This window comes from Triturus cristatus, chromosome 6, assembly GCF_964204655.1.
Source record: "Triturus cristatus chromosome 6, aTriCri1.1, whole genome shotgun sequence".
In the NCBI taxonomy this organism is placed as follows: Eukaryota; Metazoa; Chordata; class Amphibia; order Caudata; family Salamandridae; genus Triturus; species Triturus cristatus.
This window is the reverse complement of record NC_140589.1, coordinates 91,451,160-91,476,322: the sequence shown is the minus strand read 5'-3', so window position 1 is coordinate 91,476,322 and position 25,163 is coordinate 91,451,160. Positions and strand designations below refer to the sequence as shown.

At 48.1% G+C, this 25,163-nt stretch overlaps 1 protein-coding gene across 1 annotated transcript in view; it reads left to right on the top strand.

Annotated features, from left to right (window-relative positions):
• The window catches only part of LOC146813810 (exportin-5-like), a 1,013,804-nt gene that overhangs the window by 737,042 nt on the left and 251,599 nt on the right, over positions 1-25,163 (top strand). Inside the window, exon 24 of the mRNA XM_085610267.1 lies at positions 20,525-20,571. Within this exon, the coding sequence (XP_085466393.1) occupies positions 20,525-20,571 (47 nt within the window). The remainder of the gene's footprint in view (positions 1-20,524; positions 20,572-25,163) is intronic.

Below are 25,163 nucleotides of genomic sequence, written 5' to 3'. Positions count from 1 at the left end.
CAGGTGACTGTTCTCACTCGTTGAATGCATAGTGAAGCGGATGAGGCTGATCTTAGCGCTCTTTTGGGAACGTACAGCTGCAGTGATTCCCTAAAGAAGTCGGGTCCTTGGCTGTTCAGTGCTCTGTATATAATGCACAGAGCCTTGAATTTAGTTCTCTTTTTTATTGGGAGCCAGTGAAGTTGGTAAATGACTGATGAAATCGGTGCAAACCTGGGTGTTCTGGTCAGGATTCGCGCCGCGGCGTTCTGCACCATTTGTAGCTTTTTGAGGACCTGCTCCTGGGCGTTCAGCAAAAGCCCGTTGCAGTAGTCCACCTTGGATAACACCAAGGAGGACGTCAGGGTTTTCCCAGCAGACAGTGGTAGGTAGGGTAGTAGCTTTTTCACCTTCCGTAGCGTGAAGAGGGAAGAGGAGACCACTGCGTTGGCGTGATTGGTGAAACTTAGTTTGTTGTCGAACAACACTCCTAGGTTTCTGACCTTAGAAACAGGGATAGGTGGATTGCCCATTTCCGATGGCCACCAGATCGGAGACCAAGATGGTTTTAGGTCTCCAAACACCATTACCTCGGTCTTATCGGTGTTTAGTTTTAGACAATTATTGTCCATCCAGTGACTAATGGCTCTCATACCGGTCTGAAAGTTGGCTGCTACTTCAATCCCGTTCTTATGTACTGCCAACACCAACTGGGTATCGTCGGCGTACGAAGTCACTCCCATTCCATGGGTTTTAATGATCCTCGCCAGGTCCGACACATAGATGTTGAAAAGTGTCGGACTCAGCGAGGATCCCTGGGGGACTCCGCATGGCAGCACGAACGTTGGTGAATAGAAGTTCCCCATCTTCACTGACTGTTCTCTATTGGCTAGGAAAGAGGTCAGAAGTTCCACAGCCCTGCCCTTTATGCCCATAGCTTTGACACGGTCGATCAGGATGTTATGATCGACCGTGTCAAAGGCCGCTGATAGATCTAGCAGGATCAGAACAGCCGAACCGCCCTGGTCCATGATCTGTCTGATCTCTTCAGAGGCCTTGATGAGCGCTGTCTCCGTTCCATGTCCTCTTCTGAACCCGAACTGGGTGTTATCCAACAGGTTATTTTGATCAATGTAGTTGGCCAGCTGTTTGTTTATGGCTTTTTCAAGAATTTTTGATGGGTAGGGGAGAGCTGCTATAGGGCGGTAATTTTTTAATTCCAAGGTGTTAAGAGTTGGTTTCTTTAATAGAGGCTTTATTATTGCAGTTTTCCAATTTTGGGGATATGTTCCTGTCTCACAAATGGTGCTGCAGATGTTCTCCAGGATTGGTGCTACACAATTAGATGTTAGTTTGATAATGGTTGGTGGGCATGGATCAAGAGGGGATCCTGACATGGTGGTTTTAATGAGGTCTTTTATTTCTGTTAGTGATGGGGGGATAAATTCGTTCAGAGATGAGGACGTGAGGAAGGCAGCGGAGCGGGAGGCGCACTTTTTAAGTAAATACGCAACTGCACGAAGGTATGGGGAGGGGGAAAGACTAGGACACGACATTAGCGCGACTCCTGAAGCCCCCCCACGGGGCGGTAATACATTGCCTGTCTTCACTCCACACAGGGAAAGGTGCTGACCGGCACCCCCGATATTCGAGACAAATTTCTAGGCTACTATTCCATTTTTCATAAGATGCGAATATCACACAGAGATGAAGATCGCACGGCATACTTAGAGGAAATTGCACTAGTATGGCTAGATAAAGTAATGCACCAGTTCTTAGCAGATCCTTTTTCCACTGAGGAATTAATCAGTGCCATTGATGCCGTGAACGGCTCCACTGCCCCGGGTCTCGATGGATTTACTGGGAATTTTTATAAGGCCTATTAAATAACGTTAGCTCCTTGCCTCTTAGAGGTTTACAATGAGGCTCTTAAGCATGTACCTCCACGCCCCTACAGTGCGGGAGACTGTAATCATCTTGCTCCCCAAGACCGCAATAGGCCCACTCTTCTATGGGTCATATAGGCCACTATCCTTGTTAAATCTTGTCTCTGGCAAAAATGCTAGCATGAAACCTCTGCACGTTATTTGCCATTATTCACAGGATAGCCCCTGAGGTTCCGGCAGCAGCCGTGCTACTAGACGTGGAAAAAGCCTTTGACTCCTTAGAGTGGCCTTTTTTCCTCACCCTCATGCGACGGATGGGTATACAGAAGGGATTTATCGACCTCACTGCATTGCTTTATGCCTCGCCAACAACCAGGCTCACGCTTAATGGCACATTATCCTCCCAATTTCAACTCTCTCGCTGCACCAGACAAGGCTGCCCGCTGTCGCCGTTACTTTTTATTATAGCGTTAGAACCTCTGGTCAGACATCTACAGGAGAGAAATCTGCATAGAGGACTCCAATTTAACACGGGCCCCCTACTTAGCTCACTCTATGAGGACAACATCATACTGTATGTCCACCACCCTCGGGAGAACCTAGAACTTCTCATTAGAGAGGTCATCCGCTTTGGTGGATTCTCAGGACTGGGCATAAATTGGGGATAATCAGAAATATTCCCGCTGACACCCTGCACTGAATTCCCCCTGATGTGGTGTGATGAATCCATCAGATATTTGGAAATCCAAATCCATAGGGAGATCAACCAGATTGTCTTACGAAATTACGGCCCAGCATTATATACACTGGAACAACAGTTTGAACGCCTGATAAAACTTCCCCTCTCGCTGGCCAGTAGAGCATCCCTTATCAAAATGGTAGTGGTCCCTAAATTCTTACATTTGTTCCAGAATATTCCCATTCCGCTGCCAAAATGTTTCTTTCGAAAGAGTAGGCCCCATTTAATCAGATTGGCATGGGGTGGCGGTTTAGCTAGGATTAATTGGGACACACTGACCCTGCCGTGCGAGAGAAGGGGGGGCCTGGGGTTGCCCAATTTTCAGATGTATTATGTAGCAGCGCAATGTAGTTTTGCACACTCCTGGTATCATCCTGATGCGCGTATACCTTATTCGAAACCTGAGGCTGACCTGGAGCTACCTGCCCCGCTTAAAACTGTATTGCCGAAGGGCTTTCCCAGGGATCCCCTTGATATACAAACAGTGTCCACCACCAGTTGGGCATGTAAGAAACTAGAGCGAGTGACTGGAAATCAGACATTATGCTCCTCTGCTATACCAGTAGGCAATAACCCATGGTTGCCCATTACGGAAGAAAAGCTAGTGCGGCGCACACTCAATACATACTCTTTGGACACGATTGGGGATTTATTCCCGTTGGGGGTCGTTTTTTCCAGCAGTGAGGAGGATAGGTTCAGTGAGGCATCCTTCATGGACCATTTCATACTTAGTAGACTGCAGCGCACTGAGAGCTAGGATAACAGAATTTTCCCGTAAGCCCGAGTCTTTTGCACCACTGACCCTACTCATCACACACAAAGAGGGAGATCACCTCATCTCTAAACTATACAAAGCCTCCATGGCATTAGTCCCCAGCAGAGATACCACAGGAGACCTGGGAACTGGACCTGGGCTTTCAATAGAGGATGAGCATTGGGCCTTCTGCTGTACCCAGAGCAAAAAAGTCTCCCTAAACAGCAAACACAAACTACTGTACTTTAAATTTATATGGAGGGCATATATGTCCCCGGCCAAACTCAACTCCATAAATCTCTCGCGGCCACACTCCTGCCCAAAATGTGGAGCACAGCGGGCAGACTTCGCTCACTTGACCTGGAACTGTGTGAAAGTAGGGAGGTACTGGAGGGCTGTCTACGCAATCCTGTCACGAATTGTACATCTTGATATTAACCCTATGCCTGAGGTAGCCCTGCTGGGATATATGTGCAATTTCCGTATGCGGTTGCGCAGATTCGTCGCTATTGCCTTATTATTAGCCAAACGAGAGATTGCACTACACTGGGGCAGTAAATTCATCCCAACAACAAAAGCCTGGCTCAATAGCCTCATTTACAGCAACACAAATAGTGATCTGTTTGCTACCACTTTACCCCCGATGTCGCGACCAAAGGACATTTGGAGCCCTTTAAAGAACTACTTGTTGGAGGTGGGTTGATCCACAGTTTCTGTATAATGTGTAACAATATTTTGCTTATAGATGAAGCCAATACGTGAAATTGCACAAATGTAACTATGTTGACATGTACAAGGTGTTTTGTGAATTGGTCTCACTTGGCAAAGTAAAGTTTGGAACTCTACTATTTAATATTGATGCTACTGTACTGCTGCATTGAGTAATTGTTACATGTGATTGTTAACTTAACATGGAAAATAGTAAATAAAGTGGAAAAAAAAACTCAAACTCTACACAAAAAGGAGGTCAAAGCTCTCCTTCTCAAAGGGCAATAGAACCCACCCCCTATCATCAGCAAAGTACAGGAGTGTACTCGCTATACTTCCTCCTATGCAAAAAAAGACTGGTCCTCCAGGCCCATTCTGGACCTCTGGCCTCTAAACGAATACATCCTTTCAGAGCACTTTCACATGGTAACCCTAAAGGGTGTCATCCTGCTTCTCCAGCAATCTGACTTTACGGGTTCGCTAGGCTTAAAGAATACCTACTTCCATATTCCAATACATCTGGCTCATCGCCGATATCTCAGGTTTGTGGTTGCTAGAAGGCACTCCTGTTTCAAAGTCCTCCCCTTTTGAGTTCCCTACTGCACCTCAAGTATTTACCAAATGCCTTGCGGTTTTAGACTCCCATTTCCGCAGACAGGGCGTTCACGTTTTCCCACATCTGGACGATGGGTTTATCAAAGCTACCACCCATCAGCAGTGACAAAAACACATGCACACCACAATAGATCTTCTTTATCAATTGGGGTTTACTATCAACCCACCAGATCCCACCTCCAACCCCAACAGATTCAGCCCTAGCTAGGGGCTATTCTCAACACAGAGGTAGGCTTAGCCTATCCTAATTCTGCCCAGATACAGTCTTTTCAAGCACTAATTCCCATGTTCCAACCACATGAACAGCTCTCAGTCAGGACGGTCATGTGTCTCTTAGACATGATGGCCTCCTGCATACCCATAGTCCCTCATGCAAGACTTCACATGCATCTGTTGCAGGAATGTTTAGCGCAACAGTGGTCTCAGACTGAGGGTCATTGGGACGATCTTGTGTTGATCGGTTGCTGCAGTCATCACTTTCTGCAGTGGTGTGGAACACCCACAACCTGTTACAGGGGCGGCCATTCCTTGACTGTGTTCTGCAGGGCATTGTTACATTGGACGTTTCACTCTCAGGGTATCCACATCAACTACCTACATTTTCTAGCTGTTCACCTAGCATTGAAAGCCTTCCTGCCTCACCTGATAGAAACAAGGAGGGAACTGCTCTTACAGCTCTTTGTTATCTCAGAACATTTGGGTGTTGGGCTTTCTGCCACAACATTCATTTGTTAGTTGAATACCTTCCGAGGGTGGAAAATTATTTTGCCTACTTCAGTAGGATGCATAAGCATGCCCACGAGTGGGAAATCCACTTGCAAGTCCTCCTCTGTTAATTTCACAAATGAGGTTCCCTCAACTAGATCTGTTCGCAACAGCAGTCAGCACCAAATGCCCAAACTTCACCTCCAGGTACCCACACCCACAGTCCCAGCGTCAAGGCACTATGGGGAAATTGGTCTGAAATATTTGCCTATGTTTTACCTCCTCTCCCTCTACTTCAATTTGTGGTTCGGAGGCTACGACAGACATCCCTCATGCTCATCTTGGTAGCTCCCATATGGGCTTGCCAACCAGGTTCACAACTCTGTTCATCCTCTCTCTGGTCACGCACAAGACGCTCAGCAGGCCAGAACTTCTCATACAGAACCATGGAGAAATTATAAACCCAGATCAAGCTTGCGATCTGGCTCCTGAGGTGACATATTTGAATACCTTAATCTTCCACCTGAGAGCCATGAGCATTCTCAAGGAAGCCCGCTAACCTACCAACCGTGCCTGCTTCAAGGCCAAATGGAAAAGGGTTGTGTGTTACTGCTACTCAAAACAAACTGACCCTTTAAAGCTACAGTGGAGAACATTGTTACTTGCTTCACTTACACATTTCTGGGCCATCCTTTACCTCCTTACGGTTACATCCAGTCGCAGTAGTTGGCTATCTTCAGAATAGACAACACATCTCTCTCTTCAAAATTCTAGTTATTAAATCCTTCATGGAAGGTCTCCAATGAGTGATTTCTACCCGGGTTCCATCAGCACTCTTGTAGAATCTTAACATTGCACTTACACAAATCATGGGCCCTCTCCGTTTGAGCCCCTTCACACTTGCCTCCTTCCGATCCTGTATTGGAAGGTGGCATGTCTAATTACTAGTGCCTCACTCGGGCGTGCCAGTGAGCTTCAAGCATTAACTCTGGAAGAACCTTTATTCTAAATACAAAGGGACAGGGTTACCCTCAGCACCAACCCCAAATTGATACCTAGGGTAATGTTTCAATTCCATCAGAGAATCAATATACCTGTTTTTTCCCCACAACCAGACTCAGTCCCTACTTTAGATGTAAAGCAAGCCTTCACCCGCATGCTAGCCACAGGTTTTGGGGAGGACTGCTCTACAGCCACACATGCCTCAAACAAAATGTTACTTACCCTGTATGCGTCTGTTAGTGGCATCAAGTCACTCTACCTTGTGATTCCAAAAACGTCTTTGAAGAAAAACAACATTCACACAGCCAGGCCCAACACTAGATGGCAAGAGTATGCACAATATGTGAATCTAAAGTACTACATGCCTAAACAGATGCTTACATGGCACAAAAAAGAGGGCCACTGAAGAATAATTAAACAGGCAGAAGAATCAGGGAAGCAAATGCATACACCGAAAAAAAAAAAACTGCCTGGAAAGGAAACATGCTTACCAAGTTTTGTGTGTGTGTGTGTGTGTGTGTGTGTGTGTGTGTGTGTGTGTGTGTGTGTGTGTGTGTGTGTGTGTGTGTGTGTGTGTGTGTGTGTGTGTGTGTGTGTGTGTGTGTGTGTGTGTGTGTGTGTGTGTGTGTGTGTGTGTGTGTGTGTGTGTGTCTCTATCACAATAATATGCAGACAATCATCAGTGTCTTCACCCAGGATTTTATCAAAAATATATAAATTGTTTATTGTAGTCCTCATCATATAAAAATACGTATTTCTATACGGATCACAGTACAACACATTCCAAAAGTCCGTAAATAACAAATGAACGATGAACCACACATTTAAGTGCCATAGAGCCTTACCCCACTGATACCAAAATTCAACGCCCATGCAACTCTCAATACATTCATTCAACAGATGCCCTCACATATATCAACAACCCACAAATAAACAAGACAGCAAAAACAAAAGACCAATGCTAACAAAATACACTGGTGGAAAACAAATATGACAAGTAAAAATGAAAAAAAAAAAAGAGAGAGAGATGTATTCCGAAATTCTATTATTTTCCATTCAAATATGTATCCAGAATCCAGCCTCTGCCTTTCCACACCGGGGACCTGTATCTGAACAGGCTGGGTAGATTCTACTCATCGTTTGCCAAGTAAGGCAAATCTGTTGTACAAAATTATACTAGACTAGTGTAAACCTTCGCGTTAGAGCTGGTGTCCCCGACTCCTTCATGTATTTTTAGCCACTCCTATTCCGTTGAGAAGGTTGTCCATTTATAATATCCCATTTCCACTGCACTGGGAGAGCCCCCTTCATCTCCTGAAGCAACCTCTTTAAGCGCTCGATGCAGATGAGATACCAGTCGACGTCCCGGGGCCCTGTAGAGAATTACGGGTAGCAAATTGGTGCAAGGGGTTCCTCTGGAAAGGATAGCCAGAACTCCCGCACTACACTTGAGATCTTCTTGTATTGTACGAACTGCCACATCCTCAGTGCAAAGGAGGCCTCTGCCTATCCTCCTGTTACAAAGCACCTTTCTCATATAGATCTCCCATCCGTTGACATCCATCCTCCCGCCATCTCCGTACCCACATAGAATCCGCTATAGGCCAAAAGGGTTTCACCACCTACAATGGCATATCCGGGGCATAGGGCGCTCGTTATACTACCCTACGGATCGTGGATTCCCACACCACCTCCACATTCTGGATAGTGTATGGAAGGGTAACCGGAACTCCGGCACCGAGCATCAGCAGCTCCACTGGGACTGTTCCCGGTATGTGCCGCCTGTAACTGCTTTTCCCAATTGTCCTCTTCATCCAGCCAGTTGACCGCGTATTGAAGTTGGGAGGCCATATAATAGAGCTCTAAGCGGGGCACCTCTAGTCCCCCGCCACCCCAGGTCCTCTGCAATGTTGTCAGGCGCACACATTTACATTTGGCACCCCATAAGAGATCTATCAGGTGACCATCACGTTTTCGAAAATACTGTCTGGGGATTCTGTACAAGGAATGCTTCAGGGAATATAGGCACCAAGGTAGAATGATCATTTTTACAATAGCTACCTGCTCCATGAGGGACAGTGCTAAGTCCCTCCAAAATCTTATAGAGCCTCCTACACCCTCCACTACTCTCTCTATATTCATCTGTAGATACAAGGGGGCAGTAGTCCCTTCAGCCACCCATGGGCATATGTATTTATTTCTATACACTCTCTACTAACCTCTTTATGAGATTAGAGAGCAAGGCACACAATAATACAGTTATTAAACAACAGTAAATAGCACAATATACAATGGGCCCCAGGGGAACACCAAACCATATATTAAAGTGGTATAAGAACCACGACTTGACTAGACACAGTGCCTAAAGCACGTAGAATCGCTGTGACCCCAAGGAACCACCCATGGCAGTGTGACAGGGGACCCACGGGGGACGTGTACAGTCTGAACACAGCCGCGAGCCCCATACAATTCAATGGTAAAGTCGCTGTTGGAATTTTAAAGAATAAGGACACTTAGGAGAGGACTTTGAGTAAACCCTTTTAGACTTAAAGAGTTCTAGGGCCAGCACCCACAGGAGCACCGGAGTACTAGTGTTACCTCACCCAGGGAAACTGGGTGCATAGGTGTCAAATGGTGTCGGGAATCGTCATCGTTTTCAATGGCGATGTGCTGCAAAGTGCTGCTGCCGTGGAAAGGAGAAGTGTCCGGTGTGATCCAAGCCTGGATCAAAGATGTGAAGAAGCTGAAAGCAGAGTGGACAGAGTCTGGGTCACTTGCCAGTGACAAGGCGCACGGTAGGCGAATGCCCACCGATGTCGGGTGTTTCAGGTGCGAAGAGATGGAGCTGGACTCCACTGCCACGGGGACCAGGAGGTGTCGACAACTACCACAGTCCACAGGCGAGCTGTCCCACAAAGGATGTCGAGTGCTAGGGGGTCGGTGTCTGGATTGGAGACCAACAAGCCTTGGCAACGGCAACCCACGCGGTGAGAGAAAATGGCTTCGGTGTGGACCAGCAAGTTCCTGTGGACTCCCCAAGCAATGAAGAGTCAGGGCACGTCGGGAGCAACCAGGAAAGCCCTATGCAAGTTAAAGTACCCTTCTCAGGGACCCACAAGTCGATGGACAAGAGATCGCAAAGGGACCTCAAGAGGAATCACTTAATACCAGCCCAGGGGTCACCCAAGGAGTGTAGGCCAGTAATCTTCAGTGGAATCACTGCTCGGGGTCTGGACTACAAGTAGCCCAAAGCACAGCCTTAGGGGTCGCCAAAAAGCATATGCTGCTGCAAATGATCGCGGTGTCCAGGGGTTCGGGTTGCACGGTCCCCACGAGGGCTTTGGATCTCAGGTTTGCTGAGACTACGGATCGGCCTTGGGAAGCTTGGAAACCCACTTCCTGTGTTGCAAATACTTCGAAGTCCTTCAGGAGCTGTGTAGTTGCCAACTGGACAGGCTGCAGAGGGGCTCTGCTCATGCATGGGCACCCTCTCACATAAAACCCAGCACCCTGCCTTCAGGATTGCTAAGGCCTGCCATAGGGTGACTGATCGGTTTATATGTGCAGTGATATGGAGAGATATAGGGAACCTATATCTCAGTTAGAGGTGCATACACCACCTTACACAGGCTGCTATAGCAGACCTGTTGTGTCATTTGAAATGGTTTCCCAGGCGTGGCACAATAGATGCTGCAGCCCCTGGTAGGCCTCTGGGGTATCCATGCCCTGGGTACATAGTATACCATATACTAGGAATTTATAAGGGTACCCCAGAATCCAATCTGGAGTGTTCCTAAAGTACATGCAATCAGTTTAGAGAGGGAGCAGCTAGGCTGGGGCCCTGGTTAGCAGGGTCCCAGCCAGACTAAAGTCTAAAAACAGTGGAACATCAGCAAAAAGTGGGGGTAACTATAAGAAGCAGATCCTACTCTCCTACACCCCCAGTCACTTTTTGACTGAGTTTTTTCGAGGCCTTTTGTCTCAATTTCTTTGAGTCTATCGACTCCTGGTGTCGTACGGATGCCCGGCTTTAAGAACTGTGGGGACTGTCACCGCATGTCGTCGGTGACGGACCCACACTGCGCGTGTCTCTACTGCCTGGGGCGCGGCCACGACTCCAAGTCGTGCCCCGACTGTCGGGCCATGGCGCCAAATATTTTGCGGAGCGGTCCCGAAAGTTGCTGGAAGTCCGGCAGTCGGCTCCGCGCCGCTCAAGGTCCTGGTCACGTGGGAGGTCGAGGGACCGGTCGCAGAGCTGTCACCATCGTTCCTCTGGATCTAAGTCTTCGCACTAGGGGTCAGGTAAGCCAAAGCATTCCATAAAGAAGTCGTCTCTCCTCGACTTCCCCTCTCCCGTTGCGGCTGAGGGTGCGGGTGGTGCCATCCCGCAGCTCCGGCGGAGCCTGCTATGTTGCCACCGGCCTACTCACCCTTTGCGGGTCCGTCAGCGACACCTGCTCAGGTGCAAGAGTTTCTTGTTGCCATGGCCCGCGGGCCCAACTGGAGGTCCTGTCCTTCCATTGCCGGCGGCTCCAGCCCCGGCGGCTCCAGCCCTGGCGCAGCAGGACCTCCCGGGATCTGGAATCGGACTCCGGTTGATGCCAGTTGACCTTATAACGCCTCACCCGACATCGACCCCACCTGCTCCTTGCGTAGACGTCGTACTCGGTTTCAGCCCTGAGCCAGACCCGGTGCTGAATCGGCGTTACTCGATGCCGATTCCGACGCCGATGGGGCCCTTTTTTCCCCCATGTCCGTCCTCCTTATTTTCAGCCTGTTTCACAGACTTTGGAGGAAGGGGAGGAAAGGGAGGGGTCTGAGGACCCTCTCACACAACAGTGTGCTTATGACCCAGACTGGGTTTAGGATTTGGGGGATGCCAGTGGTCTTGACACCTCACCTGACCATGGCATGCTGTCTCCTCCTACTGTGGCTACGGAGGAGGAAGCCAGTTACGCAGTGGTAGTACGTAGGGCAGCCGAGACCCTCCACCTCAAACTCCCTACGGTGGCTGTGAGGACTAACCTCCTGACAGCAGTGCTTCAGCTGGCTGCAACCTCTTCAGAGACCTTGCTGCCTTTTTAATTATGAACTTTCTGACATCCTTTTGGGCACTTGGTCCAGGCCCAACACAGGGGCTCCTGTGGACAGGAACGTGGTCTGCCGCCATCACCCGGCTCCGGGCGACCCCCTCTTTCTCTCCCAACACCCCGCTCCCGAGAGCTTGGTTGTCCAAGCCTCTGCTTCCCAGAGCGCGTTCCCTTCCGCACCTCCGGATAGGGAATCTAAGAAGCTGGAGCAGCTTGGCAAGAAGCTGTTTTCATCTGCCAGCTTAGGGCTGCGGTCGGTGAACACTGCATGCCTCTTGGGCCGTTATTCCCACTCTCTGTGGGATATAGTTGCCCAGGTGCTGTCCAACTGTCCAGAGGAAGCAAAACCAAAGGGGATGATGAAAGGAGTGTTGAACATTGCAAGCACTCACCACCAGTCAACTGATCTGGGTTTAATCCATCATCATTCTTTAGCTCACTCCGCCACCCCAGTTCAGACATGGCCATATGCAAATCAGTCTGACCCTGTGCCTCATGGGAACAGTCCAGCCCGAACTTCCAAGCCATGTCTTCCCTGGACCAGAAACAAGCATCCTGGGAGCGGTTTCTGGCTAATCGGCCGTCCTCAGCCAGGCTAGCTTGAATCCAGTGGCAAAGTGTGCAAGGGACCCACGTCTGGGCATACCCTGCCAACTTAGGGTGAACAAAGCAAAACCAAAGGGGATAATGGACGGAGTGTTGAACATTGCAAGCACTCACCCCCAGTCAACTGATCTGGGTTTAATCCATCATTATTTAGCTCACTACGCCACAGCTATAGCAGCTGGCAGAGACGCACCATTCGTTGTGGACTGGATGCCGCCGACTCGCTGGGCAGGGCAATTTCCACGATGGTGGCGCTTTGGCGCCACGCCTGGCTGAGGACTGCTGGCTTCTCAGGGGATGTCCAGAACACCTTGATGGACATGCCCTTTGATGGCATTTGCCTTTTTGGCAATAAGGCGGAAATTGCATTGGAGCGTTTTAAGGACTCACAGGATACGGCCAAGTCCTTGGGCCTGTCGGCCACTCGCCCTCACCCTCCTCTGCCTTCCGCTTTTTGCTCCTTTCGTGGCCGTGGAAGGGGTGGCCCAACACGTTCGTTCCAGAGCCAGAGGGCTGCGCAGCAACTTCCTCAGTTCGGGCGCGGACGTGGGAACTGACGAGGCGGTTCTGGGGGGGGCCAGTGGGCGGGTCAGTCCACCTCCACCTCCACCCCAGCAGCATCCACTGCAAAGCCTTCCTAGTCTGACCTTTCTGGCCCATCAAACGCCAGTGGGCGGCAGAATTCGCCATCATCTCCCCCACTGGCGCAACATCACATCGTACAAGTGGGTGCTGCAAATTGTCTGAAGGGGCTATTCCCTCCCCTTCGAGACTTCCCCTCCAGCCATGCCACCTGAGTACCACCGCATGTCGGGGGACCAACTTGCGCTTCTTCAACAGGAAGTCATGGCCCTCTTGGCCAAGGGGGCCATCGAGCGCGTTCCGACGCCAGAAGTAGGTCGTGGTTGTTATTCCCACTACTTTCTGGTCCCAAAAAAGGACAAGGGCCTGCGTCCTATCTTAGACCTTCGAACGTCAATTGCTTCCTCCGGAAGGAGACGTTCAAGATGCTCACACTTGCTCAGGACTTGTCTGCCCTAGACCGGCAAGACTGGATGGTAGCGTTGGACTTGCAGGACGTGTACTTTCATATCCCCGTCCTGCCAGGCCCACCGGCTTTGCCTGCGGTTCTCGGTAGGCCACGAGAACTTTCATTTCATCATGCTCCCCTTTGGCCTTACCAGCGCCCCTGCGGGCGTTCACGATAGTGATGGCGGTGGTCTCAGCTCATCTGCTTAGATATGGGGTTCCAGTCTTCCCCTATCTCAATGACTGGTTGTTGAAGGCGGGCTCGCCCCAGGCAGTCGTCTCCCACCTCCAGACTACGGCCGACCTCCTGCACCATCTTGCACCGGCGGCTGAGTTCGTCCGCCCTGGTGTTCAGAGAACCTGCCAGGTGTTGAACCACCACTGTGTTCCAGCCATGTCCAGAGGCGCAGAGCCTCCTGACATAGGGTGCACCACCCCACCCCACCCTGTTTTTTGCAGTACCACATGGCGGTGGTGCTGTCTGTGAACACCTGCACTACTCTCCCCTTGACAGAGGGAAGGAATGCCTTCAGTGCAAGTCGGATCGCTTGAAGCTCCAGAAGGTTTATTTGGAGCCGAGACTCTGCCGGAGACCAGAGTCTTCTGAGCTCCGCCTCTCCCAGGTGGCCTCTCCATCCCAGAAGGGACGCGTCTGTCACAACTCTGTGTTCCGGTTGGGGAAGGGAGAGGGATCTGCCATTGACCCAATCGCGATTCGTGAGCCACCACTGCACTTGTCGTGCAGTGCTCTTCGAGATCTGGACGTGATCGGACGGGTTGCCCTGATGCTGTGCCCACTGGAACTTCAGGTCCCACTGCAGAGCCCGCATATGCCATCTGGCATGATCCACTAACAGGATGCAGGAGGCCATCAGGCCCAGTAGCCGGAGGGTCATTCTGACCGAAACTCAGCATAAAGGCTGAAAGATCGGAATCATCGCCTGAATATCCCGGACTCACTGCTCGGGAGGATAAACCCGAAACTGCGCCGAGTCCAGAACCGCTCCGATGAAGAGGAGCTTCTGAGAGGGAATCAGGTGCTTCTTCGGCATGTTGATGGAGAACCCCAACAAACGCAGGAGGTCGGCCATCCACTAGAGGACCAGATAAGCGAGATGCCAAGACTTGAGGCTAATGGGAAGGGAGTGAGGTTGTTGAGGAGGAGAGGCTGCAGCAAAGGTAGCTACAGCAGGGGCTTCATCTTTCACATGTGGGGAACCTAGTCGACGGGGAGCTTGCATCTTCCCCCTATCCCTCACCCCACCCGCAGAGGTCGATAACATAGTGGGGAGCTGGAGGTCTTGGCTTTGCACTCCGCCGGTTACTCAAACACTTGCGTAGCACTGAGCCTGGGGAGTGCTATACCACATACCGAGGGAAGCATTTGGGACAATCACGACTTTCCTGGTGCGGAAAGTAGTGTACAGAACTGACGTTCGCGCGTCTAAGTAGCTCCAGCGACGTCCTCCCGGAGCAAACGACTCACGCAGAGTCGAACGACGACACCTACCGACGGTAAGTAACTTGTGCTTCTCCATTACACATGGAGCATGCTAAACCTGTGCCAGACACCGTAGATTGAGTGGTGCTACACCTTGGGATGAAGCCGGACTGGTCTACGCATTACGGCAACGAGACACCAACGTTCTGGATTAGCCTGTACCAGGCCACCCTAACATGGACGCACCCGCCCGTGTGACTTCTATCAGTTTCCTTTCCAACACAGACCACCTTTAATTTCGAATCCTTTGAAATTTTCACAGTTACTTCGATATTCGAACGATCCGCCTCCATCAGCCCTGAAGAGTCACAGGCCACCACCTGTAGACGAAACACGTGTCTGCTGGTGTTTTGTGTTCTGATTGAATTCAAACCTGCATTAAACCAACATTTCGGAAACCATCAATGCTGACTTACTCCTGATTCTCCATATTGTTAATGTCTCTTTAATCTTAAACGTGTGCACAGGATTTGTTTATTAATGGTCTACGCGTATAATGCAAGGGATGTGTGGAAGGACTCGGGCCACGAGAACTCTACTCAGGATTTTTAACATCGAAGTTTAGGAGCCCATCAGCCTATAAGAGCCAGGTATCCAGGCGTCTCTATCCAGTTTTAAGTCATGGCTACCACTGCCTCCCGCATGGAAGCTGGCAGAGATTGTGCCTCATTATACACCTCCAATCAACCAGCAGCGGAGCAATTCTTTTACAAAACTCTGCCGGAAGGCTGTCACTCCCAGTGCTCTTAGCTGTTTGAAGATGCCGTATGGCCTCTAGTAATTCCACTCTAGTAATCAAGGTTGTGAGCGTGACCGTCGCCTCCGAATCCAGCCGTGACAACTGTACTGAGGCGAGAAAATCATGTATCCTCTCTTGCAATGGAGCTTTTGTTTCCATACACGTTGGCCAGATGTGTAGCAGAACCTTAACCCCTTCCATGCGGTGCGAATTCCGCCGCGGTGCTGACCGTTTCTTGCGCGGGCGGGCTCATGACGGAACGGTTCCGTCATGAGCACAGCTCAACCGACGCTCATGACGGAACCGTTCCGTCATGAGCATGGAAGGGGTTAAGAATCCCTTGTTGGGTATACACGGTTTCCCCATTGCCATCTTGAATTTGTAGGATGGGGGTCTCCTGTTTCACATAATTATTGCGGCTCCTAAATATGGGGTTACTGCAGCCAGCACTGCCGGAAAGAATGCCAGGCAGTCAATATTGGGGGCATATACATTAAGGATACATATTTCCCGTCCCTCCAGTGTACAATGCAGAACAACATACCGTCCCTCGGGATCCGCCACATGATGTAGGTATTGAAAGGGGATGCCTGGGGCCACCCATATGAGAACTCCCAACTCAAACCCCAAGTAGGAGGTAGCATAGAGCTGCACTCTCCATCTCCATCGTATACATGGTTGTGAGTCCCCCAATAATGGTCTCCTGCAGGCATGCTATTGCTACCCCATAACGATTCAGATAGGCCCATACTCATCTACGTTTTTCGAATGCTGCTACACCCCTGACATTCCACATGATCAGCTTTGTTACAGAGGAAGCCATGAGTCATGGGACAATAGTGGTGTTCTCTTTCCTCCCCACTCCTGCCACCCCAGTACCCAATGGGATCTCTACTGCAATGCAGATATTACAGTTCAACACAGTGATATTAGAAACAATTTAAACCTTTTTAAAACACCTAGTGTGTAAACCCCCCCCCCTCTGGCATTACTGCTACCCTTCCCACTCTACTACCATAGGGAGCGAGTAATCACAGGTGCTGCTTCATGACCCCACTAAATCCCAAACAAAAGAAAACAAGCATCCACATTACCATGGTCTTCAGGTCGTGATTGTCCCAAATGCTTCCCTCGGTATGTGGTATAGCTCTCCCCAAGCTCAGTGCTACGCAAGTGTTTGAGTAACCGGCGGGGTGCAAAGCCAAGACCTCCAGCTCCCCACTATGTTATCAACCTCTGCGGGTGGGGTGAGGGATAGGGAGAAGATGCAAGCTCCCCGTCGACTATGTTCCCCACATGTGAAAGATGAAGCCCCTGCTGTAGCTACCTTTGCTGCAGCCTCTCCTCCTCAACAACCTCAATCCCCTCCCATTAGCCTCAAGTCTTGGCATCTCGCTTATCTGGTCCTCTCGTGGATGGCCATGTGTCATCACGTTAACTGGCTGCATCCTCAGGTGAGCTGGGACCCACCTCTTGGTCTTGAGTCGCACCGTCCAAATCTAGTGCAGTCTCTGAAGCCTGCAGCGTCCTATATGGGCAAACCCAGATCCATCCCGGGCTCCATTCTTTGTTCTGGGGTTTCCATTGCTGCAATAGTCTCCGGTCGTATAATCGGAATATACTGAAATGGGGTGACCATCCATTCCTCTTGTAGTTTGGATTGCTGCATGTACATCCCCAGGGAGGGGCTAGTTTCCGTGGCTTTCCTGCCTCCTCACCGCGGTCTGTCATATTTGTCTCCTGTAGGCTGGGACCCAGAGAGCAGGGGTTATGCGTAGTTTAGAATTTTCTTGGCCTGCTGCTCGACCTCTCCTATCTTTCACCATCGTGGTCACGTATCGGGGTGGCAATAGTTCCCGGGACCCACCAGATCTGTCCGAAAGGAGGTAGTTATATCCTCCAGGGGCGAGTTCAGCGGCGCCTCAGGTAGCCCGCTCCCTAGAACTCCTCTCCACTGGCGTCTATGCCTCTCGGAAACAAGAGGGTGAAGTCTCTCTTCTATGGATCTCCGGCCCCGCACCCATAGGTTATCCCAATATCTCAGTTGGTGTATTGCCATGTTCTTGTGGAACTCCACTGGTCCACCACCAGTCTCTGCAATAGATCTCGCACTCCCCTGGAATTACCTGTCTAGGGTCGGGCCCCTCCGGCAGCGCACGGCTCCCTGTCCTGTCTGAAGTCTTGAGAAAGTACAATTATACAGGACTGGCGCCTCCGTACAGGCCCCGTCCTGGTTCTTCTCACTGTCCTCCTCACCACATTTGGTATCATCCGAGGTGCGTGTCCCTGACCTCCTTCGTGTTGGTCCCCACGTCACAGTACTGCCAGCTCCAGTGTCACTGACCTTCAGACTGAATGCCCAGTTCTCCAGGTTCACTGCAGGGCACAGGCCCAGTGTTTGTCTTATAGTCTCATGCTAGTCCTACTACCCAGAGATTTGGCAGGATCACCAGTCTTCTCCGGTGAGACTCCTGGGCCCACAGGCCGGCCTGTCGAAATCCGGGATCTTACACAAGGCCGGCCACCAGACCCTGCCCCAGCTCAGCTCCTACAGCACGTTGTAAAGCCACCGGGCAGACAACACACTTGCATGAGGTGGCTGGCTTGCAAGTCTGCAGGCCGTCACCTCCAATTCAAAACCGCAGTCTTTATTGACAGCCGCGGGAAGCTCATGCCCACTCTCACACGCAGTCAGCACTCGCCGTGCCTCCAGGGCTTGCTGCTGCTCACTTGCCCTGTGGCCTACACTCTGGGGGTCCTGGGAGAGCTCAGCGTTGCCGTCCTGGGTCTGATCCACCTTGTTCAACTGGGTGGCGATGATCGGCACGCTACCATCGTCTGCTCCTCCACTCTGGCTCAGCCTGTCCTGGCCACTCCGCCGAAGGGGTCTGTCGTCTAGCAACCCGCAAGGAGGCACTGGCAAGAGGCCAGCCGGTCCTCGCAGCAGCAGGTCTCCTCCTCAGTGGGTTCAGCACCCTGCCGGTCCCAGGTTGTCCGCAAATGTAGAGAGGAGTGGATTTATGAGGTTCCTCCACTCTGCCCTTCTCGAGGCAATAAAAATGGCGCCGCTATGCCGTGTTGCGCCGGAGCCCAGTGTCCACATTGCAGGTTACTTCTAGGTGAACTCCCCTCAGAGTCCTCTGCCCGGTTACTCTCTCCGATACTTTACACAGGTCACAGGGCAGTAAATTAACCTCAGTGGCCAAGGAGTCTCTTCTGTGCACCCTGTCATCCATGGTAGTTTGGATTGCTGCCAGTACATCCCCGAGGGAGGGGTTTGTTTCCGTGGCTTTCCCGTCTCCTCACCGCGATCTGTCATATTTGTCTCCTGTAGGCTGGAAGCCAGAGAGCAGGGGTTGTGCGTAGTTTAGAATTTTGTTGGCCTGCTGCTCGTCATCTATCTTTCACTATTGTGGTCACCTATCTGGATGCCAATAGTTCCTGGGACCCACCAGATCCCGGCAGCTTCCTGCAATATTTACCGGTCACATGGAGGGCCCCTGCGACCTTCAAGTATTTATTCCGCTATTCAACAGATTCAGGTCTACCGACTAGAGCGCCAGTAGATGCGTCTACACGGCCATCTTGTCCAGGTCATGCACCCCATGGTTAAATCAACTGTTGTGATGATGTTTATAAAAGGTTTGACACATACATTTCCTCCTAGACCATTCATTCCACAATGGAACCTTATTGTGGTCTTGATGTTTCTATGTCCGCTGTTTGAGCCAATGCACAATTGCGCAATCATATCCTGACTTTAAAGACTGTCTTTCTCATTGTGATTACTTTAGCTTGTTGAATGAGTGAGCTTCAACACTGTTTTGTCAACACCCCTACACTACCCTTTTCCTGCGCAACTTGGTGCTGAGGACTCTGGGTTCCTTTTAACCTAAAGTCATGACTCCTTTTTACGTTCAGTAATTCATCATCCCTCGTTGCCCCCCTACCCCCTCGAAAGAGGAGGAGAGGCTTCATCATTTGGATCCAAAAGGGCTATATGCTTTTATATTGATTGTATCCAAGATCAATGTGTGGACGTTCACATTTTTGTAGGGTTCTCAGATGTGAAAAGGGGGAGGCTATGCAGAAGAGGACCCTGTTGCCGTGGATAGTCGGCTGCATTAAGATCTGCTACGCACTGGTCAAAGAGCAGCTAACTTAAGGTTTGAGAGTCAATTCCACCAGAACTAAGGCTGCTTCTACTGAATTGGCACATGGAGTGCCTGTCCTTGATACCTGCCAGGTGTGAAGTTGGGGTTGGTGCACATATTCAAAAAGCATTCTGCCTTGACAGCGGGTTCAGTAGTAAAGACATTTTGTTCCAGCTGTTCTTCAGGACTTCTTGGCCTGTGCGCACTCCACAGAAGGTAGGTACTTCTTTTGTATCTATTCTCAGGTGAGAAGTCTGCGGTTAGAAGTATCCATTAGAAGAACACGTTACTTTTTTAGTGGATACTCGATCTACCTGCAGATTACTCCCTTCCCTCCTACCTCTGCATTCTGTGGAGTCGCCTTTTTTAACATCTAATCTGGTGCTAAATTAACTAGAAGCACACTGGTACCCACAGTTCTTTGCACTAGACAACAGAAAAATAAGAAACTGAGTTCAGCGCAGTTGTGGTGCTTTGATGAGGCTCCACTCTATCACTTTACAGGGCAGTACAAAGCCAGTGCGGAGTTTCACGGTGACACCACGCTGAATGTGGGTGCATTGCTGGAGAAAACCTTTGAGATACATTCTGTCACCTGGGGAATGTTCTGAGTTTGAGAAATCTGTGGCTTGATAGTGTCCACGAGAAAGTGCGTTACTAAAGGTATGCAGCTTGCTCTTATTCCTCTGGACACGTTTCCCAATGCCATTTGTGGAATCATATTGTGTATGGCCAGGTTATGATGGGCATTTTCACGCTGTGATTTTGTGAAAACCAGCCCATTATTTCCTGTTAATGCCCTCCCTCTAAGCACGTACTTTGGCCAGCAGCACCTGAATTATCAGTTGCTTTTCATAATGTTTCTTACTACCCAGGTTTGAACTGCTGCAGCTGAGGGCAATTAATATGAATTATGCTTTATTTGGTTTAGTCTTCACACTTGCCTGTAAAAGACATCCAAAAAGGCTACTGCACTGTCAGTTTTTAACTGATTTTCTTTTGTTTGATGTTTTACAGAGGCTGTCGAACAAGTGGCATCTGATCGACCAGAGGAAGATGGAGAAGTAAGACCCTCAGCTGAGTCGACTGATCAGGATTTTACCACTGAGGGGGCAAAGGAATTTGAATTTAGACCAGGATGCAGAGTGTGAATCCTGGTCTAAATCAAACAAAACATAATCCAGAGTTTTCCAATTTTTGAACTTCAAAAGTCCTCCACTTTTTTTTTTTTTAAGTGATGTGCTTCATAATGATGCAGTTATGTAAGTGCTGCAGAGTGTGTGCAAATGTGTATTTATTTTAAATTATTTTTTCTTTTTTTTCTTGGCACAGCATTGAAATCATAAACGCATTTGCTCCACTCTATACTGCACAGTTCTGTTTTACTTTGTTGGACTATCCTCAAAGAATCAAAAACTGTGTGAAAAATCTCACAGAAATTGTGATTGCTCATTGCACTTGTTGCATTGCAGATGATGCTAGATTTAAATTTCCAGTGTCTGTTTGCATTTGTGTGCATGTGTACACAAAACCTTACACTGGCAATGAAAATGTAACATTCACGCAACACATGCTGAGGTAATTTCAGTTTCTTAAGATATTTCAACATCTCAAATGCTATAAATCCTATGAGAAAAACATTGGATGAAGTAAAAGTCGGAGTGAGCGGCACCCATCTTATGATATGAGTTGATGAAGGCCAGATTTGAAGGGCCTGGGTGCAACCTGCAGTGCTTATGTTGGACAACTAATGTACTGCAAAATGCGTGTGATGCAATAAAGCAGAGTTTAAAGAGTCTACATCAACCAATCCAAGCTGGTTCTGTGAACTCTCAAGAACGAAGCAAGCCAGCGTTTGAGGAACATACAGTTGGTATCTTGCAGTTGTCAAGGCTTAGTGTTTCTAGAGGGATAGGTATTGTGCCTCAACTGTAAACTTCAAGTCTTACCTACACCTTGCCATATAAACCTCCACCCCAAGCATGCACTTTCATGTATTTCCAACCCTGCTTCAGAATACACCAAATATCAATGTTTCGAATGTAAATTTACCAGGTGTGCCATGAAGCTACTGTCTTTTTAAACAACTGGGCCTCGACATATCGTTATCTTCTATAGAATCCAACACAAACACCTAATTGTTTCCCATTTCTCAAATGTATCTTAAGCCAGTGAGAGTCTAGAAAACAACTCTAAAAAGATGTCACTGCCAGAGCAATCTCTGAATTTGTAAAGGGAATGGCAACACTGGCACACATTTCAAAAGGCATCCTTGCCTCTGTAGAAGTGAAATAGTTGACGGCATTAATCTTCCTCCATCCGTGAACCCTGGATCCTGCTTTGAATGCTGATGCAACCCAATATGAGAGTGAGAATTTGCTCTTCACAAAACTGGACAAGATACTCTACACTCAAGGAACATTTTAGGAGTGTGCTGAGATGCAAAGATCATTTTCAAGCATCATGAAACTCAATGGAAAACTTCATGTAGTGTGAGATTCTTTGCCCTTTCACCAGTGATAATGAGCTTGCTGTGCAGTGAAACTTATCTTACAAGCAGGCAAAATCTTTGCTCAGGTGAAGGCAAACTCCAAACCCCTGGAAAGGATGAACATCAAGAAGTTTGCAAATGTTAAGCTACCTCTAGTATATTTCTGGGTAATTCAGACTTTTCCATCAGTACTTCAGACATCTTCTGGCTGATTAACAAAACTAACCGGAAAGTTTAGGTTCTGCTCCATTTCCATCTCTGAATAGAATATGGAACAGGCACACTAGCGAAAGACATTTTGATTAATGCAAGGTCAGCAGTCGAGAATTGGTCATGGATCTGATGACTGTGACGTGGTGTAAGTGAAGCTGTCCTCCACTTGTAACTAACCAAGCCCCTGGAGGGTTTACTTTCTTTATGAAGAATAAAAATAGGGTGAAGACTATGGGTTTGCGGTGATTACTTGAGGCAAAACTTGGTTGTTATGACTAGGATAAAACCTAATTTATACTGATTGTGTCAGTTTTAAGCCACTCCACTAGATTCTGCAAAATTTGCAGAGGAACTGACAGTCATAATAACCAAGCTGATTACCATTTTAATGCTCTCTCTGTATTAGATGACTGCAGAGTTTTGGTTGAAAAGGCCAGCTTACCTGTGAAAGTCTGTTCGAAAATTTAGAGAGACTGTTTTTTATCTACACAAGTACACACTTTTGACTTTGCTTTATCAGAAAATGTACCATAAGTTCACCTGCTGGCCCCTAATGGGATGCCATCTTGTTGAATGGCAGGTTCTTTTAAACAAACTAAAAACTGCGGCAGACACCATTGATTAAAAAAGTAGATCAATTGACTATTGCTGTTCGCTAAGATGGGAAAAACATTTTGGGAAAGATGATGGTAAATTAATTCTAAGCCTGATGTAGTTTTAGTTTCCTAGAAGGAATTCTCACAATACAGTAGGATCTATCTTGTCAGTAGGATCTTAAGTTCAGTTACTTACAGAAGGAACCTTGGAAAATTATACGAGTAACAAAATAAAATATTTTAGGATTTCCCAATTCTCAGATGAAATGTCCAGAGACAGATATGGTTTTCAAATTGAAAATGTAATTAATCTGTAGAGCGGTACAAAAGAGGAAAAACAGTAGTAACACTTGGAAACCTTTTTTTTAACATTAGCAATATTAGGCTTAGTCAAGACTGCATGTCGCTTTAGGACCCTGCAACTACTATCCGTTTCACTGAATTGGTGGCTGCTAGTAAAGCTCCTGGACCTCAATCTGATTTCCTTCAGTTTACGCTCTTCAAATAGGAGTTCATCCAGTCGGCAATGGATGCCACATAGATGATCTGACTGCTGGAAGAAAGACTGTCTCATCCTTCAAAAGACAATTACAATTGCAGACGAGAATGATGTATCCATCTTCTGTCCAGTATTGAAGAACCTTTATCTGGTGAACCAGGTGGGACTTTCAGCTACAGTTCTTTACTGGGAAAAATACCATCACAGATCAAATACTGGGTTTATGTATATGGTATTTATTGCCTTTCTAGATGATCTACGAATGAAGCCGGATGGAGAGGGCATCAACGTGCTGAGATCCTTAAATCTGTCAGCAGCCTTCAACAATGTCAGGCACTCCATCCTGATCTATTGACCAAGAGGAAATGTCAGTCGAGTGGTTTGACTCTTCTATCGGACATTGGTTGTTCATGGGGTTCTTGTCCTGGTTTGCTTTATTGTTCAGATTTAACTGTGGTGTACCATAGGAGTTCTGCTTTTACGCCATTAGTTTTTAATCTGTGCATTTCACCATTTGCGGGCATATTAAGATATTATGGATACAGTTTTATAATTCCACAGATCTCATCCAGTTGATTTCCAGGTTTCATCCTGAGAACTTTGATTGAAAATGGTATTTCCCAGCCTGGGCGCTGTGAAGCAATACGTTCAAACCAGTTGAAACGTAGCTTTCCAAAAGGTAGAACTTAAGACTGAGATGGTAGTTGGTGAATCCTCGGATTACTAGCCCAGAGGCTTTGTCAAGAACTGGTTACTCTTGTGAAACAAATATGTATTTAATGAACAACTGTCTTTGAAAATTCAGATTAGTACAGTAGTTCAGGCAGGGTTCTTCCACTAGAAGACAATTGTACTTGTCCTTCTTAACTTTTCAAAATTACTTCCAGAACTTGTTGCCTTTGGTTGAATACATAGTAAGTTATTACAACAGAATCTGTTGATAGTTAGTGTTTCCAGGCTTCTGACATTGCTTTGTACAGCAACCTGAACCTTTGTGCACTTCAAGAAGAAAGACCATGTTTATCCGGTATTGGCATTTTATAGGCTTCCAGTGGAAATCTTCAAGTGTGCGTTGTTCATTGGGCATTGTACAGATCGGCATCAGGCTTCATTGCAGTACAATCGAGATGGTACATCACAAGAGGTGTACTGGGACCCAGGAATCTTGCTTTTGAAAATCTAGGAGGGCCTTCTCCGTTCTTTCTGCCACAGCTAAGAATGACCCTACCCTTGAATCTGAGAGCCCAGAACAAACACCACACCAAGACACTGAAAACGTTCCTGTCACAGCTGGAGGTTTAAGGCAACTTCTGTTAAGAAGGCTGGTGTGTGTTGAATGAATTGCTTCAGAGTGCTGAGCAACCCAGGAGGGTATTTGGTGCACTATACATGTATACATACATACACGCGCGCACACACACACACACACACACACACACACACACACACACACACACACACACACATATATATATGGTGATCAAGGCCGCTTGGACGGCCGAAACGCGTCCTGACATATGAGGAGTAAAAAAAAAAAAAATAATGCTGCACAAGCTGGTCTGTACTGGTGATTTCCGTGCGAAAGCGGGAGTGTATCACAAGCTGCTGTAATATATACATATACATATATATATATATATATATATATATATATATATATATATATATATATATATATATAGTTATATGTACACACACCTATATATATATGTACACACACCTATATATATGTGCACTCGCACATATATATATGTACACACACATATACATATATATACATTTATGAACATACATACAGCCTCAACTGATGCACACTAGCTTGCTGGTTCTCTTCTTTTCCCTAGGTGAAAAGGAAAG